General features: G+C 50.1%; 2 protein-coding genes across 2 annotated transcripts; both read left to right on the top strand.

Annotated features, from left to right (window-relative positions):
- Positions 1-9,468: 9,468 nt before the first annotated feature.
- Positions 9,469-11,294, top strand: CMQ_4232 (hard surface-induced protein; the record flags this gene model as incomplete). The annotated part of the gene is made up of 2 exons (XM_014320170.1): positions 9,469-9,898; positions 9,967-11,294. 2 exons carry the CDS (start codon positions 9,469-9,471, stop codon positions 11,292-11,294), a joined length of 1,758 nt encoding a protein of 585 aa, XP_014175645.1.
- Positions 11,295-11,927: 633 nt separating this feature from the next.
- CMQ_3871 (set domain containing protein) lies at positions 11,928-13,939 on the top strand (the record flags this gene model as incomplete). The annotated part of the gene is made up of 5 exons (XM_014319809.1): positions 11,928-12,230; positions 12,342-13,088; positions 13,143-13,168; positions 13,226-13,314; positions 13,383-13,939. The coding sequence occupies 5 exons, from the start codon at positions 11,928-11,930 to the stop codon at positions 13,937-13,939; spliced, it is 1,722 nt and encodes a 573-aa protein (XP_014175284.1).
- Positions 13,940-14,031: the final 92 nt, after the last annotated feature.

The following is a 14,031-nucleotide window of genomic DNA, read 5'->3' as shown; positions in this document are numbered from 1 at the left end:
TGAGTCTGGCCTTCTCGACCAAAACGAGCAGGCTAGGAATGCAATGGCTCTTTTTTATAGCGACATTCTCGATTTGCATATGGAAATGTACAATTTCTTCAGAAAGAAAAGTACGAGACCGAACGAGCGAGGATTGGTCTTCATTTTCTGATTACTATCTCCAATAATTTCAGGGCTGCACGCACTCATCGAATGTCTCTGGCCGCAATTCCGCAATAAGTTGGACGGAATTCAACAAAATATTGGGAGCCACAAGGCCCTCATCACGAATAATTTTGACGTTAGAGCATATCCTCCAGGCCAACCAATTCCGTACCCAGATGCTTTATAAGCTAGACCAAGACAACAGGCAGCAAGTCCGGAGAGAACGTAACGAACTCTACCATGTGATGTTTAGTCAGTCGTGCGAAGCAAATCTCCGGAAAGCTGTCAAAGAAAGCTCAGACGATTCAGGAGATTGGCTGCTTGAGCACCCGACTTTCAAGACCTGGCTAGAACATCCAGAATTGGAAGATCGCTGTGTTTGGATTCAAGGCATCCCTGGCGCTGGTACGTTCACTTGTTTTCTTTAGTTCCTATTCCTCCTCTTCAGGTCCCTTCTTCTTCTCCGAGTACTTTACGCTCGGCCTACTCTGAAAACCTTCTCGCTGAAGAAGAGAGTCCTGACACCGCTATTACGCTCCAGGGAAGACATATCTGGTGGCCAACGCCATTGAACAACTGAAAAACAGATATTCCGTTTTATATGCCTTTCTCCCTCAAGATAGGCAGGCTGTTGAACTTCCGATTCCTTTATTACAGTCACTACTCTTCCAACTTATCGCCGACAAAGATGACCTAGTTAACTACATGTACGATGCCTACACAAGCAACCGCCTCTCTAGAGTGAAAGAACTAAGAGACTGCTTTCGACTTTGTCAATGAAACCGGACCGCTCATCATAATTGTCGATGGGCTTGACGAGATCGGAAAAAGCGAGCGAGCGGGCATCTTGGACGCTCTAATGTATGTGATTGGCGCGTGTCAAAAAATCAAGCTTCTTCTCAGTTCACGTGAAGAGCGCGACATTTACAAGGTGCTTAAAACCAAGCTTGGCAAGTATGACACCCTAAAGGTGAACGACAACAATGCCAAAGAGATCGAGAGATACATAAAAAAACAGGGGAATGACTGGATTGGAGAACTTCAGGACTTGGGCGCCGACGACGAAGATTGCACATCAATTAGACACGGTCTCCAGGGGGTTGTGAAGAGGGCAAACGGTGAGTAGTCAAGTAACCCTCCGACCCTTTTTTGGTCGTAAACTACACTGTTTTTATACGCCAAACTTGTTCTAGACTTGGCCAGAGCACAGGTCGATCTCAAGTGTAGTCAAGCCGAATTGGCAAATCTCCCAAAAGGCCTCGACCAAGCGTAAGAGCAATCTTGTGCAAGGCTGACAATGATTTATACGCTTACTAGTTTTCATGTAGCTATGGCAGGATCCTATCCCGCCTAAAGGATAAGGAAGTTGCCAAGAAAATTCTCCTATGGATCGCCTGCGCAAAAGTGCCTCTAAACGAGATGGAAATAAAACAAGCAATTCTAATCACACCTTCCATGCTGTATTTTACAAAGCAAAACATAGCATGGGTTGACATACAGACTGTTTGTGGACCGGTCATAAAGATCAGAGGAGGAGTGGCTCGTTTCGTACACTTCACAGCACGAGAGTGAGTAGACTGGACCAACCATATAAATTGCAGTGTTGACTTTTCAGATATCTCTTCGACAGCCAAAGCAACGACTTCCTCAAAACCCACAATGGACACCTAGAAGCCGCGACTGTACTCCCAACGTACCTCTCATTCCAATCTTTTGATTCAATGTTCACAACAAGCTTTACAGACGAGGACAAAATAAGCATACGCCGCCAACTTCTCAAAGGTGACTTGATCTTATTTCACTATGCTACTGAACTTATGTTGAGGAGTTGGGTCGACTACCCTTGGAAGGGACAATTAAGATGAACCCCGTCAACGCAGCACTGAAGCTCTTCTATAAGAGCCGAAGCAATGAGTTAGAGGGGGATGACGAGCGGGCAGTGAGTTTTTTGGACGATTTCTCTCTCTTTAAAGTCATACCGGATGTTCAACAGTCGTTGGCGAGGTCAGCCAGATTTGGCGGCCGTCTTTTATACGGCCACATTACCGCAGAAGGTTCGCAACTTTATCTTCTTCTTCAGTTGGCGGCGTGGAAGGGATCAGAGGATATGATCGAACTCATCGTGGCCAACATTGGGATCTAAGGGAAAAGAACTGGCTACAGGTATTTGCCTAACATTTTGCTTCGAAACTCCCTACTTGTTGCCGCGTTCTTCAATAACCTGAACGGGGGCCCGTTGTCTGCTAAAAATGGGCGCGAAAGTTGACGACTCTGGATTTATCGACGCCGAACTGCAACGACGATACATGTCCCCTAGAGGAATCACACTGAAACTTGAATCGGGAAATCCGGTAGCGGCTGCAATTTGTAACGCAAATATTGAAATGCTTCAGCTATTGGTTGACGAGCTGGGGAAAACAGTTGAGGAAAACTGCCTGAAATACCTTATCATTCATACAAGAAGGGAACCTGAGGGGTTCAGGCCTATATTTCTGCAGGTAAAAAGATACATACCCTCAAGTGCCTACAGCGACGGACTGTTCGAGGCGACGATACAACACCACCATGTCGCCTTTGATATTTGTTTAGAAAACGGCGGCGACCCTAACTATAAGCGTGGTTCGAACCAGAGCATGTTACAGCGAACTATGTCACATATTCAAGATGGCAAGAATACCACCATCATAGACTTGACCTTCATTGAAAAATTGCTTCGAGCAGGCGCAATTTCAAGGCCTAGGGGTCTGAAAATCAACGGTCTCAATGGGTTGAAGGTAGTCGAGAAGCATTTCGGTAAAACATGGGATCGATTGGCCAAGGACATCCAAGAAGGAAGGGATAGTAGATTAGTCTAAATAGTACATCTGGTGGAGAGTGCCTGAGAGATCCAAGACAGACAAGGCTGGCTCCAAGAGATTGGGTTTCGACTTTGATCAGAAACGCGCATCAGGACACTTCAGCCAAGGGACCTTCTTTCTGAAAATTGCCTGTAAAATCCTATTTTATGTCTGGTCAGTAACAGATTGCAGAATTGCGACTAATATTCAGATCTGTCAAACGTATCGAGGATGCCCCCCCCCCCCCCAAAAAAAAAAAAAAAAAAAAAGCCCTTTGATGTTGGGCTACCACGTGGTCGGAATTATGGAAAGATAGGGGCCACGTAGAGGTGCTAGAACATACAATTAGGCTCTCCCTCCAGTCTCAATTTTCGAAATCGTTATCTTCGAACGATGAAGATACAAGCTGTTCTTTGCGTTTCTGTACCCGGACCATATGCTGGAACATATCAGCACCAAAGTTACCAAAGCAAGGAATCATGCCACAAACATTTTCAATCGAGTACCCCATGTCTACGATATATCAGTAGGCTGTCACAGACTCCGTCTGCCCCAACCTATGAACTCGATCCAAAACTTGACGTTCCAACATTGGATTCCAGCTCGGTTCGACAAGATGCACAATGTTGGCAACTGTAAGGTCAAGTCTGCCTTGTCCTTAGTAGTGGGGATTGATGCGAACGGGAAGATGCACAAACCCGACAGCAGCACTGCCGATAGAAGCTAACAGGATTGTGCAGGAAGAGTCGATCCGAAATTGGGAAAGTGCGTGTCTTCTCTGCTGTAGTGTTTTCTTCCCGTCAATTCTTTGGTAATTTAGTCCCCGTCGGGAAAATGCAGTCTCTACCAAGTCAAGCATCTTTGTCCATGATGAGTACACGAGGCTAACACGAGGACTGGTCAGCACATTGCGTCAAATGTATCCACAGGTTGAGCCGATCATACCTTTTTATGGGAGTACCGCTTGGGCTGAGGCCAGCCGCTTCCAGCTTGTCTAGGAGGGCCTTGACCTTTGATGACGGTGTGTACTCCGGAAGGGTTAGGCTAGGCTTTACCAGTAACATAGTCTGAGGGGTACCTTCTGAACATATTGGACAAGCAATGTGATCTGGCCTATCCCTGTCGCTTGCAACGCACAGATGACAGAATGAGTGCAGACAGGGCAAAAGCTGCGTAGAGCTCTCGCAAGTATCATCGGTCTCCCCTTTCGATCTGTCACAAAACTCACAAGTCTGCAAGGCCGACAGCCCAGAGGGGAGAATATCTGCAGATTTCAATGCCTTTGCCATCCAATCTTGCAGTGGCAATGGAAGCAAGTCGCTGCCGTGATTACAAATCTGGCGTAGCCGCAGGATAGTCTGGAAACGAGAGTTTGCAGAAGCGCCGGATTTGATTCCGAGGGACGATGAGCGGAGGATGATGTTGTAGATCGCTAACTCTTTCGAATCCAGCTTGACAGGCACGATAACTTCCGTCTTCGATGGAAGTTGCAAGTTCTTATCTTCAGATCCTTTTGTTCGTCGCAAGGAAGTAGTTTTTACCAAGGTTACGAGTCGTGTCCACCCTCGAGCCTCTTGGTTAAGAATGGGCTTGATGACCAAACTCTTGAACGTTGCTGCGTCATCGAAAGGAGCAGCGCGCAAAAAGGCAATTAGAGATCCACAATCCTCAATTTTTTTTTGTATGGGAGTTCCTGTCAAGCACCACCGGTGTTTGGCCTTCAAGTTGGAAATTGCCTTGAAAATGGTAGTTTTGCGATTGCGTATGGTGTGTGCTAAAGAGTAGAGTGAGCCGAGAAACTTGTACCAAAGCCGGGGCTTATTGCAAAACGCGATCTACCTTCGTCTAGAACGACTCTGTGCCAATTAATTCCATACAAAGATACAGGGCCGTTATTGGTTTTGTTTGTTGTATTGTTGTAGTCGGCTTTGACGGTATCGTAAGTTGTGAGGATAACCTCAAAGGACCCAAAGCTCAGAGCAAGCTTAGCCCGTTCTGGACCATGATAGACGAGAAACTTGACTGAGTCCGGTTTGAAATGTCTGTTCGATCAGTACTGCCTCGACGACCTTCTTACTTTTTTACATGCCGGTGGAACTGACCGCTTTATCTGATCTTCCTACCCCGTGAGAGCTGAAATGTTTAGCATCAGTTTGGAATTCGAAGAGGCTTTAGTAACCTTCTAGACAGGGGTGTGACTACCAGGGTCGTTGGCCCTAAAGACATTCCATTTGAAGATGAGGTCGATGTTGAGCCAGCAATCAAGGCCAAGGCGGTCAGTGTTTTTCCCAGTCCCATGTCCTGAAGCTAGGTCAGTACATAGCGGCTTGTACTTGCGGTGGTCAGGGTCTTACATCTGCCGAGAGGCCGCCTAGACATAATTTTGGATATCCTGTGCTAAAGGTACCAGTCACCATGTTCTTATACCTGAACAACGACGTCAGTACACCCTTTTTTGGTATGTGCTACTTCAATGATGTTCTGCTCACGTTTCTTTGCCCTGTTTGGATGTGGTTCTGAGCCACAAGGAAGGAAACTGTGGGTTCAGTATATTCCCTGACTCTTTTTTCACCATCAGGGAGAGTGCCTTCTTTTGATGGCTGTAAAAAGTGTTAGTCAACAAGGGGGCAGCGAGGATACATCTATTGGATAATAACTTCTCACAGCTTCAGTTCTGTCAATAGCCGATTTTTTGCGCAAACTTCGTTGAAATGACTTGGACCAGAGGCGCCATCGAAAACCTCGACAATCTGTGATTTCGTTGTGGAGAATCTGTGATTTCGTTGTGGAGCTGACTTTGGGCGTTTGACGGAGTTGTTATGTCTGTTGTGTTTCTCGGGACGCATGCCAATGTTGAAAATCGGTACCTGGTGGTAGAAAAATCTGAGGATTGACGTAAAGTATCGACATATCATCCTCTTCCGGCGGCTGCAAGAAGTACCCCTTTTGGGACAGTAGCTTCCCGATGGGGCCAGAGTTGTCTCTAAGGCCCTTGATTGTAATAGCCAAGGTGGTAGTATCAATGGCAACAGCCGAGAACGTGATGTGGTACGTCTGAACAAGAGCGAGCAACACCAGGGCAGGGTCAGGGGGGACAATTCCGAGGAAAGCCTTTGAGTGTGGATCAAAGAGTTTGACGAAAGCTGGGTTCACTTCAAGTCCGATCTCACGCCGAATTCTACTCGGCTTGGAAGCTGTCAGGACCATGATAACGTCCGGAACATAGACCTGGAGGAGAAATTAGGTAGCCGTCGAACTACTTGAATGGGTCGAGGGTGCTACGAAAGCAAACGCACAACTCCGTAACAGCAGTCGACTGGAGGGTAGGCATCATCATCTGAAGCGTCAATAGCAGGGGTTTCATTCGACTGCAAATTAACATAAGCAGGCAAGTGACTAGCACAGCTATCGTCGACATCCATGCATTCCGCGAAGACAATATCTTGAGGCGGAGTAAAGCTGCTCTCGTTTGTGTAAGGAACTGGTAACAGCTCTTCTCTGGACCATTCATCTATGCGGCTCTTTTTTAGAGGGCCATTGGGGGACCAGTCTGTTCCTAAACAGACTTGCGGCCTCTTCTGGACCGGCTTTGGTATCCAGTCTGTGCAGTTGTGCTCGTGAGAGTCGCTCATCGTGATTTACAGCATCGGATGCCCGATGCTCCATTAAAAGTCGCCGAAGAGAGAAACAAACTTATCGGAAAGTTTGAAACTCTGGGAAGTGGCCATGTAAACGTAATTCATACGGTCAACAAAATCCGCAGAGGCTGTGTTGTCCTGTTTCTGCCTTGCTGCCGCCCTGCCTGCAGCCCAAAGCTGTCTACGCGCTGTGTCTGGCGCTAATGCCGCCTATTGGGCAATGATACGAGTTGGGAGCCAATACATTGCACTTTGAAATCTACTTGCTCTGCAAGCAAATCTGAACGTGTATGGGCCGGGCTAGGAGAAGAAGGCATCGAGTGAGGAAAAACGTAATTACGATTATCACGAACCGACTGTGGCGAGTGATGGCACGAAGAATGCGGAGTACCAACACCATAAACTGTTTCTCCGGAGCTTGCCGGCCCGCCCTTCAGCAACCAGTTGGTATACTCAGTACTTGACCGAGTGGGTCTAAGCGGCCATGATTTGCCAATTCCGAGGAGACAAGTTGCTGAGACACGAACATGTTATTCAAAGGCATGTTACATAGCACTGAATTCCCGATGCAAGGTGCACTTAGACTTTACGGAGTCCTTTCTCGTGCTAGCTCTCTTTGGGCCTCTCTAGAACACATGCGAGAACGTGTGTGTAGTCTGCCCGCGTCTTGACAACCACGGCTGCCATTCCACACCTCGTGTCTTAGGTACACTTATACAAGGAGCATTAAGCAGGGCGTACCTTAATTCTTACAGCGTCCCCACATTCATCGTCGTTCTAGCGATGATTGGCCCTCGAACTGGTTGAGCCATAATCTGGTTATGACCGGTACATACGGAGTAGATTTCTCCATGTCGGGAGAAGCCAATCTAACTCTGATGGCATGTGCTGTCTGGCAATACAAAGACATTCATCCCTTTTTCCTAAGAAGCTTAGTTGTTAACGCTCTTCTAAAGTGGTCATGTGTTTAGGTAAGACATAAGCATGACGTTATGTGTCAATGCTACTATGTAAGTAACGACAGACTGTCGACTCTGTTTTTAGGGGCCGGCTAGCATCAATGTATCTTACTCCGTATCTTACGAGCAATCTAAATTGCAACTGTTTTGGTTAGGCCCGCCTATGTTACAAGCTTTCTAGTCTGTGCTGCTTGGCGCGTTTCGCTGAAGAAGCTCACATAGTAAGCTTATAAAGCAACCCTGCAAGACAGCCTTCGGCCGGATAGCTAGAGAACGATCCAGACCGTTCTGTCTTTGGCCAAAAGCAGTGGCACATCTCCGAGAGGCAGTCGAAGACAACTCTCGTATTTTACGACATGGAATGGAGTATGGCATTCTAACTCCTTCAGAAGTCCTTTGAGAACGTCGCAGATCCGTCAAATGAAGCAGACCGTAAGTCCAGCCTGCCACACTCTTTTCATGGATTCTGCCAGGTTTGACCTTCAGCACTGTTCTCCCCCCCTATTGCGACTTTCTGCATCGACCTAGACCCGTTTTCCAGGCCCCGCAGTTTGTCCATCACAGAATGCGCCGTCGAAACCCCAAAACTAAAGCCTTGACAACAATATCGTCGCCCACTTTGCGTTGCAGCGTGTGCTCTCTTCTCTTCGATCAAGTCTCCGGATCCCTTTGAGCGCATCACAACACATTTTCGAGACCCTCAGGCGAGTGTTCGCAGTAACGTGACTCCCCGCGCATCTAAAACATAACATTTTCTGATTTCCCTGTATGGAGTATCTTACGAGCTCCCTGTACCCGCTTCTCAAGGCTTGTCCGCCCCCCTTCCAGGGATGTAACGACGTACGGAGTACTCCGTAATGGATTTCCAGACGTGCGAAAGGCAGATGTGAAACGGCACGCTGATCGGATGACGGCTAGCGCGCAAGAAAGAAGCCAGACTAAGCGGGAATGGAATGCTTGAAGCGAAATTGGCACATCTGTGCAAAGGACAAAGAGATGAATTGACACTAGCCCATGCAAAAGCGTTGCAGTGGCAATGTCTCTGCGGCCGGCGCATAATATACTCGTAGAGCCCGTTTCCGACAGCCGTTCCATGGTGCTTATTTCGGATCGCACATCTCTCCACAGACGTAATCCTAGAAGGGATTGAGCCCACTGTAAAACCTGCACCATCGAAGCCGCCATCCCGAGCTTACGACGCTCTGCGAGCAGACGAGGACCGCTGCCAGATGGGCTGACCGGCTGCCGAGCAGGCTCGATTCTAAATGCACTCGTGTCCTCACGCGTGCTCACATTTCACGAATGCCAACATTGCACATGCTCCGAGGGAATGTGAGATGTTCTTGGGATTTCGTCAGACAGGCCTGGTACAACCTCTTTGTCTTGAAAAGAGGTCACACCTTCCTTTGTACGTGAGCAGCGCTTACCTGTCCAGACAAACGAAAAACCGAGGCCGAGAGTGGCTTGCACACCCTCCTGGATCGTCTTGCAGCCACCCCCGTTTTTTTTGTCTCGACTGCTACTATGTAATGTTGTAACAACGGTCTTGCTTGGGTTGGGACAGTTGTCTGGTCGTGATCCGCGCCTCCTACAGGCTTGCTTCCTTGCAGCGTTTGCATGGTCTCCTTTATTTCACATGCTCTTCTTTAATGTCCGGATCCGCCTTCTGCATTCTTCACCTCTTTTCTGCTTCACATCTTCTTGGCCAGTCTCTCGTTCTGTCCCGTATATAACACGCCACTTTGCCTCCATTGCTCCCGTTTTCCGGTCTTTGTCGACATGTGATGATCTCTGCACTCACGCTCGTTGCCACTTTCTCTTCACAGCTGGAGTTTCCGCTATTTTTCTGGTTCTTTAATACACTTCTAGGCACGACGTTCGGCTGGAACCATGGTCTCTGCTGCGCTGAATGGCCTCCGTCGGTGGACGCTGAGACAGCTGCAGCCCGTGTACGAGGAGCTGGCAGACGAGGAGCGCATGGACGAAGAAAGAAAGGAGGAGGAGCTGAGCGAATCCAGCCTGTCTAGCCTGTCCAGCAGCAACTCGAGCGCACCCGAATACGCACCAGGGGGTCAGAGAGAGCTGAGCCCAGCGACGACCGCCTTTCGCCTGATCACCTTCATCCCTATCCTGACAGTCCGGCTATTGCACACCGGCCTGGTATTCCTGACCGAGCCGGCTCGACGACGGGCTTCCCGATTTCAAACCGGCTGGCCACCCATCCACGACAAGCTCGGCTTTCTCATCGTATTCGTGCCGTCCTTCCTCCAGCCGAGCGGTCCTGGTTCCGCACGGAAACTGCACCCTTCTGCATGGCTTGGTATGGCATCTCTCTTTCTTACTCATCCACAACTCCCCGCCACCACAACTTTCTCTGACCACCAACAGACGGCCTTCGGGGCATTGCAGCATTTCTCGTCGTCTGGCACCACGCGAGCCTCCTCTGGTTTTCCTGGAGCATCCACCGGGGCTACGGCAGCTCCGAAAACGACAACCGGCTGATTCAGCTGCCTTTTCTGCGACTTGTCGTGTCCGGCCGCCCGCAGGTGGCCATCTTCTTCGTCGTCTCGGGCTATGCCCTCAGCTACAAACCGCTCAAGCTGGCGCGCCAGGGTCGCCACAGCGAGGCCGGTGAGGCCATCCACTCGTCCGTCTTCCGCCGCCACCCGCGGCTTTTTATCATGCCGGTCGTCGTCAGCTTCGTGGCTGCCCTGATGACGCAATGGAACTGGTACGGCACTTCGGACCAGGGCTGGACCGGCGTGGCGGCACCCGTGCGACGGCCGCCGCGACCGGGCACGCTGTCACGGCAGTTGCTCAACTGGGCGCTCAACGTAAAGTATCTGACGAGCCCGCTGTCGCGCGATATGCAACGCGGCCGCCCTTTTGCGTATGACAACAATCTCTGGACGCTGCCGGTCGAGTTCGACTGCTCGCTCGTCATCTTCCTATGCCAGGCCGCCTTCTGCCGCCTTCGCCCGCAGGTCCGGATGCTTCTCATGGCCGGCATTGTCTGCTATGCCCACAGCTACCTATTCTGGGAGATCTTCCTCTTCTCCGGCGGCATGCTTCTCTGCGACCTGCACTTTCACTTGGACGGGACAGGATCTTCTGGCAGCAGCAGCAGCAACACTGCTTCTGAAGCAGCCGTTCCTCCGGTCATTTCTGCCCGTAATCGCCGACAACTTCGCAACGCTGTTAGCATCTTCTCGTTCGCCACCGCCCTCTTCATCCTCTCCATCCCCGACGACAACCAGGGTGGACCACACACCCCTGGATACCGGACGCTGTTCTCCATGGTCACGGACGTGTATCGACTGCGCAATGAGCGTGATAACTTTTGGATCCCGCCAGCTGCCGTGCTGCTCGTCTGGACAATCGACCGCACACCCTTCCTGCAGCGCCCCTTCAACTCCGCCTTTGCCCAGTTCTTAGGCACCATCAGCTACAGCATGTATCTGGTACATGGCCCGCTGATCTGGACTGCCGGCCACTGGCTCGTGTGCCACACAACGGCTCTCACAGGCACCGACACGGACTTCCGCTACGGCCTGGGCATCGCTCTGTCTGCTCTGGTTTTGTGGCCAATCATCATATATCTGGCTGATCTGGTAACGCGCACAGTGGACGTGCGTGCTGTCAGCTTTGGCCGGTGGTTGTACGAGCGATGGGTGGTTAAGGAACCTGAACCCATCATTACGCGGCCGATTTCTTAAATCAAGTGCTCACGTGACCGTACAGTCATCGACTTGTCGGAAGCAAAACAAACATCACCTATCAACTTTCCGCTGTATTATCCCACGCTTTCTACGTACCTGGAATAAGGTACTTCAAAGAATGATTAGTATTTATCGCCTGGAAGAGCTTTCTTCTGTTGGAGTTCAGGCTTGAGTTGGGTTGGTTGGCTTATTCAATTTGGGGTCATGAGTTGTCGATTTGGCAGGAGTTCGGGGCGTAAGGGTACGCATTGTTTCGAACGCCATATATAAGTGTCTTGCTATCATATAGCCGGTAAAGGAAGGTCTTGACACTGTCTATTCTATTGGGCAGGTGGCAAGGGAAGAACGAATTTAAGCGATTATATAATGACACTTTGGTCTTCAGATTCACAACAATCACCGTGATGCTGAGCATAAATGTTAATCGAGCTCCCAGTCAATGTAACTTCTTCCCCTTCTACTAGATCTGCCACAACCTTGTCTTTATTCTTTTATTGTCACATACCACAACCCCACGCTTTTACTTGATTCCTAATCTCAGTCGCAACTTCCGCGTCTCTCACCTTTTGTCTTACCAGCAGAAGCCTAACCCAGAGCTTTGATTTGCCCATTTGTTCTTCCCCAATCACAATGGCTCTCTCCATTTCCACCCTCGTTCGAGGTGCAGTGGTCTTTGCTCTGCTCCCTTTTCTATGTGGTGTCATTGGCACCTCAGTTGCCGACGCGGGTCTTCCTGCCCAGATGGACTCTGAAGCCATGGAGAACATGAAGGCCTATGTCAGCTCACAGCCACAATTCTCCGAGTATTCTCCTGCTGAAGACTTCACATTTGTCTCCGACTTTACAGCTCCCCAAGCCGACTCAATTGCAGAGCTAATGCCCACGGCTGATATTGGGTTTACACCTGTTGTTGAGGATTCGCTCGAACCGGAGGTATGTGCTGACAACGCATATTTCCTCCAGTCCTTACAACGGACGCCAAATACTTGCCCCGTTCCACTGAGTCGTGATGGTCACCGCCGTCACCGCCGATTTCCCCGCAAGAATCAGACGGCTGTAGACATCCTCGACAGTTCGCATAGCAACCCGGCGGACCCCAAATCCTGGAAACCATGGACGCACCCCCCTGAATGTGGTGTTGCCAGCAGCTATTGCGTATTCACTCAGACGACACTTCCGGCGTCTGGCAGAGGCATCCTGGACAGCAACAATATGGCTAGCAATGATACCTCGCCCCAGGGCATCAGCATTATTACCACTCCCGAGCAGGCTGCCTACAGCCTCAACCCGCTCGAGCTCTCGTTCGCCCCGGAGTTTCTCGAGATCTACAAAAAGTTCGCAGACCTCCCACCGGCCTTTGCCGTCCATCAGCATCCTACCTCGCCCCTGAAGGGTGATGGTTTGTTCGCTACCAGGTCCATCCGCGCAGGCGAGCCGGTCATCGTGGACAGGCCAGCCCTGCTGGCCCACTTCAAGGTCATGACGGACGAGATGACCAGGGCCCTTGGCTCAGACGAGGACGACCACGGTCTGGGCCCCGAGACAGACAGTGATCGGACACGCATGTGGAATGCCGCAGCCGAGCGGCTGCCCCCACATATAATTGACCGTATCTACAACATGACCGTGCTTCCACGCTACAACAAGCTATTCCAGATGTTGCCCGCTGAAGATTTCTCACCGGAGAATGCGCCGCCGGTATTCTCGCACATTGAGAAGGTGTTTGCTAGCAACTCTTTCGCCATGACCGTCAAAGGCTACGCGTACAAGGCTCTCTTTCCCAATGTTGCTGTAAGAACACCTGATTCCCTTCACGCTGTGCAATCAATGCTAATTGCACATTAGAAAATCAACCATGATTGCCGGCCAAAGTGAGTTTTTTTACTTCATTTGAATCCTTTGTCGTGCATCCATTAACTTTGCAATAGTCTATCTGCCGACATTTTTGGCGAAACAATGACCATGGTCGTTTGGGCCAATCGAGACATTGAAGAGGGCGAGGAGCTGACTATCAGCTGTAAGTGAACCACAGAATACAACTGCCCACCTTTCTTCCAATATGCTCATTCTGACCATCGACGACAGATCTCAACGACCTTCTGCCATCCGACAGGCGCAGTAAGGTCATCAAGCGCCGTTGGGATTTCCAGTGCCAGTGCGACCTCTGCACCGGTAAGGCAGATGGCGCGCTTGAAGCCTCGGATAAGCGTCTGCAACACATACCTTCCCTGATCGGTCAGATTGCCAGGGACATGGCTGACAGCCATGCTGATAAGGCACTAGAGGCGGCGCTGGATCTGCGTGCCATCTACATTGGTGAGGGCTTGATGCGGGAGACGACCACAACCGAAAAAATGCTGCTTCTGCCAGAAATGTCCGAAGAGGAAAGAGATCGGGTCAAAGACGATCTGATGGCGGACCCGTTCGGCCCAGCTGGTCTTGCCAAGCTGCTTGGCCGGTTGTACTTAGCCAACGGCAAAGAAGCGGAGGCTCTGCCCTATCTGCGTGCAGCCGTGACCGAGATTGGACGGCAGACCTTTGCGTGGCCAAACCCGGAGAAGATGGCAGAAATGTGGCATCTTGTGCAGCTGGTGGAGGCAGCCGAACGAAAAGTCGACAAGAAAAGAAAATGGTTTCTCTAGATCAGATGCACCCGCATAGAAACATGGTTTCGACGATTTTGCATACTTTTGTTTTGATGTTCCCTTGTTGAGGATTGGCCATAAATTTCGTC

This window comes from Grosmannia clavigera (genome assembly GCF_000143105.1).
Source record: "Grosmannia clavigera kw1407 unplaced genomic scaffold GCSC_113, whole genome shotgun sequence".
Lineage (NCBI taxonomy): Eukaryota > Fungi > Ascomycota > Sordariomycetes > Ophiostomatales > Ophiostomataceae > Leptographium > Leptographium clavigerum.
The sequence above is the reverse complement of the archived record's forward strand: the minus strand, read 5'-3'. Positions and strand labels throughout refer to the sequence as shown.